General features: G+C 41.1%; 1 protein-coding gene across 12 annotated transcripts in view; it reads right to left on the reverse strand.

The window, feature by feature from the left end:
• ryr2a (ryanodine receptor 2a (cardiac)) overlaps positions 1–12010 on the reverse strand; it is a 171749-nt gene that overhangs the window by 118367 nt on the left and 41372 nt on the right. For 8 of the 12 annotated variants that reach the window (XM_030399265.1, XM_030399252.1, XM_030399266.1 and 5 more), the window contains exons 2-4: positions 9402–9521; positions 6571–6675; positions 3429–3449 (exon numbers count right to left, since the gene is read on the reverse strand). In XM_030399265.1, the coding sequence (XP_030255125.1) occupies positions 3429–3449; positions 6571–6675; positions 9402–9521 (246 nt within the window). The remainder of the gene's footprint in view (positions 1–3428; positions 3450–6570; positions 6676–9401; positions 9522–12010) is intronic. The other 4 variants (XM_030399264.1, XM_030399263.1, XM_030399260.1 and 1 more) reach the window with 1 other exon arrangement.

Raw genomic sequence — 12010 nt, forward strand, 5'->3', positions numbered from 1 at the left:
TAGGCCTTTATTTCTAGGGTGACATACATTTAAAAAAAAAATACATGTAGTGTAGGAATCTGTAATACCAGTAGCACTACTCCAAGTAAACACAGTTGCATCGACAGATGCTGGTTAATTAGAGCATTAGTGGGGAGAGAACAGGTACAATAGCCTGTCTGGGACTGAGCCTGAGTGAAACAGACTACTGGACTGTTCTGTTGCAAAAGTAAGGCAACCTCAATCAAAATCCCACTGTTGTATACCTGGCATTAACATGTGTCTTTGTTGTTCACACTTAGAGTTGTTCACCACCAAGGTGTATTGTGATCCAATCACTCATACAAGTTGTCAAGATGTTCTGGGGCACATCTGTTCACATACCATATTTTGTGTAGTAAACGCTACTGGGCCTTTCAGAGAGAACTGTTTGTTGCAGGGTACGTGCCACTTTGCTCGACACAAGGGAAGCTGTCGCGGGCCAGCGCAGGCCACTGGAAAAGGCCTGGCTTCTGAGCAAAGTTGCGCCATTGTTGCATTGTATCTGCAAGGACCCTAATGTGTCCCCAACAAGGACCTCATCATTGCTAAAAGTAGTGGTTGTTAGGGTAACAGGAAACCGACATCCAGAGTCCAGAGCCACACTGAGTGACCTCCTGCTCAGGTGACATCCTCTGCGAAACAGCAAGATGCAACAACAACAGGCAAAATGGATTAGACACTGTCCGACACAATTGGCTACAACTGTATACACAGTTTTAACTGATGTCGCCATTAAACTAGAGACCACAATATCTTCAGACTTAGAAATTCTAACAACTTTGAGAATTGTTGATTGAGAAGACACTTAAAAAACGTATAAAACATCTACAGCGAATTCTTTATCATTCATGCCTTATTGCAAATTGGGCATTGAATGAAATACTTTAGGCTGTTTCTTTCTGGTAAATAGTTTGTCACAGCATCACTGTACTGGCAAATGTATTACATTAAAAAACCTTCTTTTTAGTAAACTCTGCGTACACAAACAATGTTCTCAATGACTCGTGTTCATGTGTAGAGACCCTGGTGATACTACGAGCAAAGTTTCATGTTGTGTCGAGCCTTCTTAGTGTTTTAAAAAACGAAACGAAAACTCGGTAAATCTTAAAAGTGCCTCTTTGCATTTACACGAAGGTTCATATTCTATCACAAATAAAGCCTCGGTTGCTTTTTGGCGAGAGTTTCACTTGAAGTTATTTTCGTGAGAGATGTACATGCTGATTTACATATAGAGACAGAAAGTGAGCTCTGATCATGAGTGGTCACTCGAGATGCATTTCAAGACGCATGTTAATTCCAGGTGTGAACTGACATACAGATATTTCTAACTCCACTAATAACTAAAAATCCAACCTTTAGTATTCAATAGCCCCATTCACACTGCTGTTTGGATGCGGGGATCCTGTGCCAATTCTCCCTTCCGCCTCTGTGTGAATGTCTCGGAGGAGGCGAGGGGTGAAATTTCGCTCCGGTGCTGATCCGCCTCTGCAGAGGCACAGTATTGGCGAATCGTACCAGTGTGAATGGATAAGCAATCTGCGCATATCAAGAGCATGTAGGCCTGACACTCTGGTAACTATATAGGTCCTTCACTCAACTAAATAAAGAGAAATGTCCCACAAAGCAAAGTTACAGGACCAAACAAAAGTAACGTGGTAACTGTAACTATCTTTGGCAACTATATGAGGAAAAAAATATTGCAGATATACATGGAGAAGCATTTGTATTAGTGTCAGCCCTCCCGACCGAGACTTCAGTGAACTTTCCCCCAGAAAACCGCCTGCCTCCCCGCCAGTGAGAGAGTCAGACAGTGTCCAGTTTACTGATGGTGATTATGTAATTATGTGATTTAGAGCAAAAAACGCAACTTCGTCACTTTGCTGGATGTTTGGTGGGTCAGGATCTCAATCACTACACATTATAACAGCATCCATATGACTGTCAGCGGGTTTAGACTGACAGGAGGACACCGGGGGTACACCTTGAAAACCCACACACGTCATCATCATGACGTGTACCGTCATGCCTCTTTAGGAGCTGCAGCGCCGGATTTCTGTGTGAATTACACGGTGGTTCGTCTTTACGCCGGCGCTCATTGGTTCTGTGTGAACAAACAACGGTGGAGAAATGGTGAACCACCGCTGCGGATATCATGTGGCTTCTCTGTGTGAAAGGGGCTATTGGCTATTCATAACCATTTCCCATAATCCCAGAGACCATCACAGTTCCTAATAGGAGGCAGGACCATGGCTAAATTGAGGGGCTGCAGTTAGTGCAGACAAGTCTGAAATATTTATTTATTTATTTATTTAATACAATTTAATTAAAAATGTATTTGTTTTTAAAAGCAAAAAAAAAAAAAAAAAAGAAAGAAAAGCGCAGCCATCTTGTGGCTGGTGACGTCATCAAATAACTAATCAAATCCAAACGTAATCAAAACAAGTAACACTTGAGGGGACATCAGGGTGATAAGTGTCCGTCTAAATTGATGGAAACCATCTTTGGAAAAAGATTGTGTGACACTTTGAGATTTTACTTTGGCACATCCCACTAAATATTTATAAACTATACATCAGCCAGCCACTGAGGGGGTGGTCGGGATGTTTTGGCGTCACTTTTGGGGAGCTGTCATCCACCTTACATACGGCGTAAAGAGTGCTGTCCTAAAACCTTGAAATAAATTGGCATTTTTGCCCTCTCTCCTCTGTGAAGTCAACAGTTGTGTTTGAGTGGGTTATCAGATAGATGCCTGAATAAATGCCCATGTTTTGTTCTACGACATAAAAAAACCTCAGTAAATAACCCACTTGAATTTTAAAGTGTGTGCGTTTCTTAAGAAGGCGGTTGATAACACGTGGCTAAATGAGACTAAAGATGCTGTCGGGGACATTAACATCATCACACCGATCACAGAGAGTCATCTACTCACTACTCCATCTTTACAGGCCAACTTCAGTTGTAAACTTTTATAACTAACTTTCCATTTTGTATTGATGACCATGTATTAATCAGTTTATAGTGGATTATGTATAATACACGTCTGTAGCGTAGTAGTAAGCTTGGTTGTGGTGATGCTTAGGTCATCTGACCGTGTTGTTGTTTGTTTAAAGGTAACGTCCACTTTTTACTTCTGGCAACTGCATTCACACTTCAAAAATCATTACCGCCTCTCCCTTTGATGAGGCCAGGTCTGACTGAGTAGTGGACAAAAAACACATCTTTATAAGTGGATTCACTGATCCACTGCCTCCAACATGTAGACACTCAATAGATCACAAAAAAACGAATGTGTATGTCAACACCGCTAATTGCTCACACTGTTGATGCTCATGACAGTGACTGTAATAACCAACATGAGGATGGTGATATCGATGACGAACACAGACAGCGGGTGGAGGCACACCTACCCATATTTCCACATCTACATGCTGTGTTGAAATGAGAGAGAGGAGGAAAAAGTAAGTTGCTGGAGTAATTGTTTTCAGACAACACATACAAACACACATATCTATCCAACAGATATGACTGTTGGATGAGGAGATTATGACAGTGTAGTAAATATATTCAAGGTCTTGTATTCTAATTACCTGTTATATGAACATTTGGTTTGGTTGAGAAAAAAAACATTTGCATTTGCATTCTCTCTGAGAGTGAGATAAGACAATCAATACACTAGTTGGAGTAAACGGGAGTAAATGGACAACAATTACAAGTATGAAAGGATAGCTTTTCCCCCAGCCTCCTGGCTTTACACTGACCTAAGCGAACCACTTCTTGAGTCTAGCTCCATGCTGACTGGACAAATATAATAAGTATAATAAATAATACATAATCTAATAATAAGTTGTACTGATAATAAATTGTACTCATCTAAACTCTAAACATCAAATAACAGAATTTCCAAAAATGTTCACAGCAGATATTTTGACATGTCATAGCGCAAAAGGAAATGTGTGACCAACAACATTAATGATGGCTTTTTTCTATCAAGTGTCCCAGTCAGTGAGTGAGCATTCTCAGGACCATTGCCCCAGAACAAGTTCACTTAGGTGGAATGCTGTCATCAATAATGTTATAAATTCCACCTGTGCATTTCCTGCTTTGACAAGTCAAAATGTCTGCCGTACAAAGGGTTTGTAGTAACTCGCTAATGCCAGCACATTGCACTGTGTTACTGTCAGCCTGAATGGTACTATCAACGTCAGGTCTCTACATGGCAGTGACAAACTCATTTCACTCCATGCGTCTTGGGCAGATCTCCACTTGAGGAGGATGAAAAGGTGTAAATGCATCCATCCGTCAAAAACATAAATATAATCTTTGCTTCTCCCAGTGTAACTACATCAGCAAATAATCTGTGGAAGGAGCCACAATGTCTTCGTAACAAGATAGCAGATAGTTGGCAGTGAATTTAAACTAAATTAGACCGTGCAATCACACAGTGTGTGTGGGTAAGACAGCATTGATCGCTATTGGTGTGGGAGCGATTTAAAAGACAGCCTGTGAATTTGCAGAAGCTTTTGTTTCCAAATAGTTCATTAATGCCAGTCATGCTAGTTGTAGAATAGTTGTAAGATACCTTGCTACACTGTTTTTGTTGGAACTAACCTGCTGGATAGCGCAGGTTTTTCTTCATTTTGCTTTTTTGGCAGTTACCAAATAGCTTCAGGTGCGTTTCAACACCCATCTGAAATAGGGGAACCCTGTTTTTCATGTAGCCCAGGAAAACTAAGATAGACTGTAATCAGAGTTGTGATCCGGCTAACACAGATGTGTGTACCTTATGTGTAAACAAGGGTGTATTACTATCAATTATATCTGAATTGTATCCATGTACAAGACGTGTGTAAATGAGGCAGAAGACCCACATACTGTATATGTGAAGTGTAAGCACTTCTAAATTGTTGAATTTGCCACTTAAAATGGCAAGTATAAATGGGGCCTAAAACTTGCTATCTTATCTATTTCAAACAGCTTACACTTTGATCATTCTTCCTTTGTCTTTGAGTTTTTTATCTGCAGACTTTACCACCAGCTGCCCAATCAAGCACAGCTTGTGTTGTCACACTAATGTGTCAAAGGACACCATATAAATAAATGCAAAAGACACGATATCCAATCTGCCACTGTCAACATTTAAATGTAATCAAGTTCTTGCTGATCTAAGACAACTTTCACTTAAATTAATGGTTTGCTAGATATGATGAATAACTGCCTTATTAATTGGCTGTGCTCCACTGGTTGTGCATGCAGATCGCTTATTATGTAATGACAAGAGAGGGAAATTCTGCTTAGTACGCCCCCGGTGTAGGTACGACAATGACTGTCTATCAAGTGGAAGTAAGTGGCGGAGAAGCTGTGGTTCATGTTTTTTTAGATGTAAGCAAATACATTAGTAGTTTTTGGTAGTATCCTAGAAGCTCAGTAAGTAATAGCAGTTGATTCAACTCGGAATAAGTGGCATGCGCCGAATGTCTTTCTCGCTATACACTTAAATCTTTCCCCAGCCTTCACTGCTTTCAGCAATGTAGCAAGACTACAAAGACAGGCAGACACATATTTTGCGTGCAAGTGTGTATGCTATAAGTGTGTGTGTGTGTGTGTGTGTGTGTGTGTGTGTGTGTGTGTGTGTGTGTGTGCGTGTGCGTGTGTCTCATAGCTCTGGTCTGGATGGCTGCTGACAGTGAGGAAGGAGAAATTAATAACCCTCCACTCACTTCATTAAAAAAACTGCAAGTCATGATGAAATTTGACACGACTCTCATCTCTATTAGATCATCCCTCACCACAACAACAACAGCAACAACAACAATACATCTTCACTGCGGCTCTGTGTAGTTTTTCTTAAACTGATTCAAGCAGTTGCACACATTCACATGGAACCTGCCCAGTACAGCCACAGTACGGACTGCTGGCCACTGAGCAGTTGGGGTCAAGAGGTCCACTCACTGACAGCCTTTTTCCAGTGTATGTTGGTTCTTTCAAAAATAAAACTGTTTTGGCTCAGTTTCTTTCTATCTAGTTGCTCTTTAGGCAGCAGGAGATGGAAGGCATGTTTCCCTGACAAGCCACACTGTTACTTACCCTTATTTGAATAGCACCCTTCCTAAAGAGTCAAACAGAGTGAGATTGGTGCCAGTAGCTGTAATTAAAGCACCCAGTCCAGGACAACATCTGCACAAAGGTGATCAGACCAGCAGTCCAACGTTAATGTTGAGGAACCCCGATGATGATACTCAGCAGCCTCCAACATGTGGCTTTGAATTGTGCATTAGTACGAGCAAGGAATCACCTGACATAAGGAAGCGTGTAGATGACTTCAGTCAACAGTGAAGAAATCAGTAAGTGGACTTACTCTCCCTGATTCTGTGTAAGCCACCTCTTCCTCTGTGTGTTTCATCAGGTCTCTCAGCCTGCCAGTCTCACCTGAAGAAAACCATGATCTTGTACGTTCAAATCCACTTCCCTGCTGTGTGTGTGTGTGTGTGCGTGCGTGTGTGCATGTGTGTGTGTGTGTGTGTTTCAATGTGTGTGTCTCTTCACACTCACCCCCTCAGCCTTCTCCTCAGTGTTGGCCAGCATTTCCTGAAGGGCTCGAACCGAGAGCGACTGCTCCAACACAAAGGTGCAGATGGACAGATCTGGAGGTACATTCTGAAACGGCACGAAAACATTTCAGATAATTTACTGATGTTGACTTCATTCTTACATGTTTGACACTTTTATACACAACACATTAAAAAGTAAAAGTCAAATCAATATCCAGTCAAAATAATTCCTGCGTGGAGGAAGCTGAAGAACCAGTTACCCCCCTTGATTCCACTGAGCATGTCTCTGTTACCTGGCGTGTGTACCACTGTTTTGTTCCATCGTCAGCACGACTTAATATCCCACTGGGAGCATTCAGAAGCAGAGCGTCGTGCCTGCCTGATGTTGTTGACTAGCACAGGATTGTGTTTATTTCATAATTTCTCGCGTAATCTCCGCAGTGCATAGAGTTGCTTCTGGGACACTGCTGAGACGTGCCGTGGTGCAGCCGGTGGAAAGCATCGTGTAGAATTGCCGCGATCAGCACCAGTGACCGCATCGTGTCCGTGACATGTAGCAATTAGTTAAGAATTAGGAGAGCGATCAGCTGTCTTAAATTAAGCGGTCTTTAATAAAACATTTTGATGGATCCATTTGGCACAGTCCAGTTTTGAAAACAGAGAGTGTAATGCATTGAAAAACCCTAAGGTCTTTGTTAAGTAGACCTCATAAGAATCATTAAAGTTGCAATATATGAATTGGCCACCTGTTGAATTCATATTTAAAACATGTAGGAGGCGGCAAGTCACCTCAGAAAAACGCTAATATTTGCTAACTATAGCTGCCATTAGCTTGTTAGCTAAGTTACTGGTTCAGTTATATATTAGCAATCCAACTGTGAGCTTGGAGTATGGGCGTGTGTGTGTGTGTGTGTGCGCGCGTGTGTGTGTGTGTGTGGACAGGGCTAACTGGTTAGCATTGTAAATCCCTGCAACATAGTACAATGACGTATTATGTCAAAACTGTTATTTCTTCACAGTTTGTGGTTAATTCTAGTTTGTGTTTATTATTTTTTCAACTGGAAGTCTTCGTACATATTGTACCATAAAGAAATAATGTAATCTTTTGTTAGCATTTAATAACACATAGATCAGAAATACAAGTTAAATAGACAAGAAAAAGAAAGAAAAAAAAGTGAGAGGACCAGGGCATTAAAATAACTGAATGTGCTAATTTTGTTCCTGCTTTGAAGTGTAGAGAGTGGTGGATATTGTGGCTAAATGCTGCATTCTCTTTAAAAATACTTTTTATGGTTTTATTTGAAGATTTCCTTTACTGAATATGATCAGGGCAAAATTGATGACATTGCAATAGAAAAACAAATATTTCTTTTCACAGAGAAAGACATTTTTCATTGTGTCACTAAAAAAGTATACTCTTTTATATACCCATATCCAATATCCAGATATGAGGAACTGTTATCTGATTGTATTAACCAAAACAAAAATGTGTCTTACATCTACACCTCCTCCAACATCCGGCCATAAAGACAGGGTTGTAGCAATTTACCTATTAAAATTATTTAATTTTTTGACAGTAACAGGCTTTGTTTTCTCAATCTTGATATAAACAGAACTGTCTTGCTTTGAAATTGCACATGACTGATATGATAATCTTCACTGCTCACATCAGCAAATCAGCAAATGACAGTAATTATGACCTACTGCAGCAGCAGGCCAGGGAAAGCTCTATAATCCCCCTGATGCCTGGAGTTGCCAACAATTAATTTACAGTAGCCTATAGTGACCAAATGATATTTGTAATGTTCCTATAATCACCACTGCAGGGAGTAATAGTCATCTGCTTCATGCCAGTCAGCCAGACATGTCAAGCAGTGCTGCCAATTAGTTCCGACCAACTACTGAGAAGTTGTAGTCTCTTATGATGACTTTTTCACCTCAATTCAGTGTGGCAGAATGGATGTAGATCTAAAAGTCCTATTAAGATGTTGGTCCACCATGGCCTTACACAACAGTTCTGAGGCTCCTTGGCCTAGAGTTTATAAGTCTTTGAACCCAACTGGAGGGATGAACAACATCTGTCCAAAACATTTTCTCATGTTTTTGTTTTGATGTTTTGGTGGAGAGAACAGACTGTGATAGCATGTAAATAGCAGTAATATCATATAATAGGAATATCAGTTGACCATGTGTTTACTTTATTAAACCATATCAGGTAAAGCTGAACTTTTGTACTGGAAAAGATACTGATTGAATGAGAGGTGATGGAGGTGAGAGAAAGAGAAAGAGAGGTGTAATTGTAAACTTCCAAATGCCAAATGGTCACGATGGCCTTTATATCTCACCACTATATGGTTCAGTCTTGCGTATTTAGACTACTTTGCTATTCTATAAGTGAGTTGAATATAATAGCCTGTCTATGTTTTCTTGATGCCTAATAGGCTGTATTCTAACATGCTTTAATGTATGAAATGTATTTATCTGAATGTATCAATTAATTTTCACAAAATTGACCAGAAGTAATAATTTAAGCTGTAATTTAACTACATTTTCTTCCGGGGTGGAAGGCCCCTGGACCCCCCTAGCATGGAGAATGCCCCAAAATTCTAGTACCCTCTGCTAAATAGCACATTTGAATTCAGTATTTCTACAATCCTGAGTACGGCCTCTTAATAGATATAGCAGGACTCAAGAGTAAACTGACAAATAAATCTTGCACCTTTAAATACTCACCGATGGCCAATTCACAGCGTCAGTATTTGGCGACCATGGAATAAGACTCGATAATCAATTATCTTTCTCTACTTCAACTTTAATAGCTCGTATCAGTACCTTGGAGTTTGAGATGGATTCAAGGAAGCAGAGTCTGTTTCCGAAGCCTTCAGCAGCCAGACAGAGTTTCTGTTGCTCCTTGTGGATTGTGGCTGAGCACTGTAGGACCACCTCATCATCCTGCATAAACACACAAAAAGATATTGTTACAAATCATGACATTTATTTACCCGGAGTCCGCAAAAGAAAATCTCTGTTGCTCATTGTAAGTAACAACCTCATTATCATAGAGAATGTTAACCTTTGTTCCCGTTTTGGTGAGGATTTTCTTCTTTCTCCTGCACTCATTTAAGCAATTGCAGATTTTTTGTAAACATAGCAGTTGTTTTACTGTGGTATTGTACCTTTGTTAGATACACCCAGATACAGTTACATGAAATAAATATAATACCAAAATGTTTCACTCAAGATTATACGGATGTCATTTCCTGTACTTAACCGTTTTTGTTACCCATCTCATGTGGAAACAAGAGGTTTGTGATTATGTTTAGCACAAACGAATCTTGTATAATATCAATACTATGTAATACCATGTTGACTTCAAGTATTGGCCTTTTATCTATAGAAGCAATCCCTATTGCAAATGGTAAAAAAATAAACATGACATGAAACACATCTTCAGATTTTTCGATGAGTAGTATTTGTAGTCCCCAATAGGGGCATGTGGGTTATTTAAATTTAACTGTTTGAACTGATTATATAAATGTGCAGCTGCCAGAGCGTCATCACAGTCATCCATCAGACTCACTCATAAAGAGAACAGACACATACCTGTCTGAGCTGCCAAAATGAACATACTCAGGCTTACATTTCCATTTTACATTGAATTCTTGAATAATACAATTCAATCGTCCCTCTCTCTCTCACCAAAGGAGATGTAAGGTCACAGGTCAAGCTTCAAGAGGGCAGGTCAAATTTGAGCATTAAAAAGAGAGGCAAGTGGTAAACGGTTTAAATTGCACTTCCCTAGTCTTAACGACCACTCAAACTGCCTTTGATTTCACACATTGCTGTGTTCTGGAATGAAAAATGGAACGCAACAAAAGCATAAGCTACAGTCTGAGTGTTGCAGGCTGTGGGGGCTATAGCATTAAACATAAACGGGTTTGAGTTCACCTCAGCTCAAAACAACTGTTGCTGACCAATCAGTCGAAGCTCTAACAGAAGATGTCCATAAGCATCGGTTTCTTCACCCATTCCCTTCACTCCATGTCTATTTACTGTTCTCTTCCTTTAATGCAGTAGACACAGCAGTACACATTCTTTACTACTGCGAGAAAGGAGTAGTTTTTCATTAGCTATATATCCCCTCTTTGTTTGATACCTCCATCTGTGCATAAGAAGTTGCTGAGGATGCTCACTGAGTTTGCTTGTCATATGTGCTCCCATGCTTGTGTAGACCATGATTCTGGCCTTAAACAACATGCGCGCAGAGCCTGAAAAATTCAAACTGTGTCCCTCGGACATGGCACGGTTTTTGCCAGTTCAATACAATATGTGGCTGAAAAATGTCCACAGATTTGAAAAGTGGAATTGTCTGCTACAGTGTTTCTCTCAGGCTGGAGCTTGATGATGTTGGTGAACGGCAGTGATGGGCAAGTATTTGCCACTATTCCACAAAAGCAGAATGTAAGTTAATAGATACAGCTGCAAATAACAGAATCTAATATAATTAAAACGGGGGAACATTGTAGTTGTTGCATGCTGCCTCAGGAATTCATCAGTCACTGTGAAAGTGTGTAATTATCTAGACATGTAGGCTGAGGGAATACTATCACACACACACGCACACACACACGCCCCCCCGTAAGGTTTGTTAGAAACTGGCTCAAATCCCTCCTGCTCACACCCACATCAAGCACAAATAATGAACTGAGAGATCGCTGCGATATCTACTATGGCTATCATTAACTTGAATAATGCCTCAGTGACATTTATAAAGGGTGACACACACAATGTACCCTACAAGAAGAGGTCTGGTGTCTGTCAGCAGCGGCGTGCATTCCAGCCTTCTATGGAGTGAGAGAGAAAATGGCCGAGAGACTCAGAGAATCAATGGAGAAGAGACACAGAGGGACCGACAGAAGATCAACAGTAGTTGTTCCTCTGCAATGGCCAGTAGAGGCCGACTCCATGAGAAAATATAAACTCACAACTAGATAGATAGATAGCTCCCTATGGTGCAGTTCGCAGGCCCAACATGACCCACGGGAGCCTGTCGACCCAGCTGCTGTCCGTGAGGCTGGCCCGCAAAGCAGCCTTTATGGAACAGTGAAAACACTCGCACAGCCCGTTAGCCTGTGGGTGGTAGGCGGTGGTGCAGTGGAGTTTGACTCTTACGCTCCCTACCACTGCATTCCAGAGCTCAGAGGTGAACTGCAGGCCCCTGTCAGAGGAGAGTTTAGATGGGGTTCCAGACCAGGTGACCCAGGTGGCAATGAATGCTACATCAGAAGACGTTGTTGAGGACAGTGGGAAGGCTTTTGGCCGTGTGGTCTGGTTCACCATGGTGAGGAGGTGTGTGAAACCATGGGAGGGGGGCAGGGGCCCCACCAGGTCTACGTTCATGTGGTCGAACCTCCTCTCACTGCACGGAGAACTGTGCTAGG

The sequence above is a fragment of the Sparus aurata genome, chromosome 20 (assembly GCF_900880675.1).
Source record: "Sparus aurata chromosome 20, fSpaAur1.1, whole genome shotgun sequence".
Classification (NCBI taxonomy): Eukaryota; Metazoa; Chordata; class Actinopteri; order Spariformes; family Sparidae; genus Sparus; species Sparus aurata.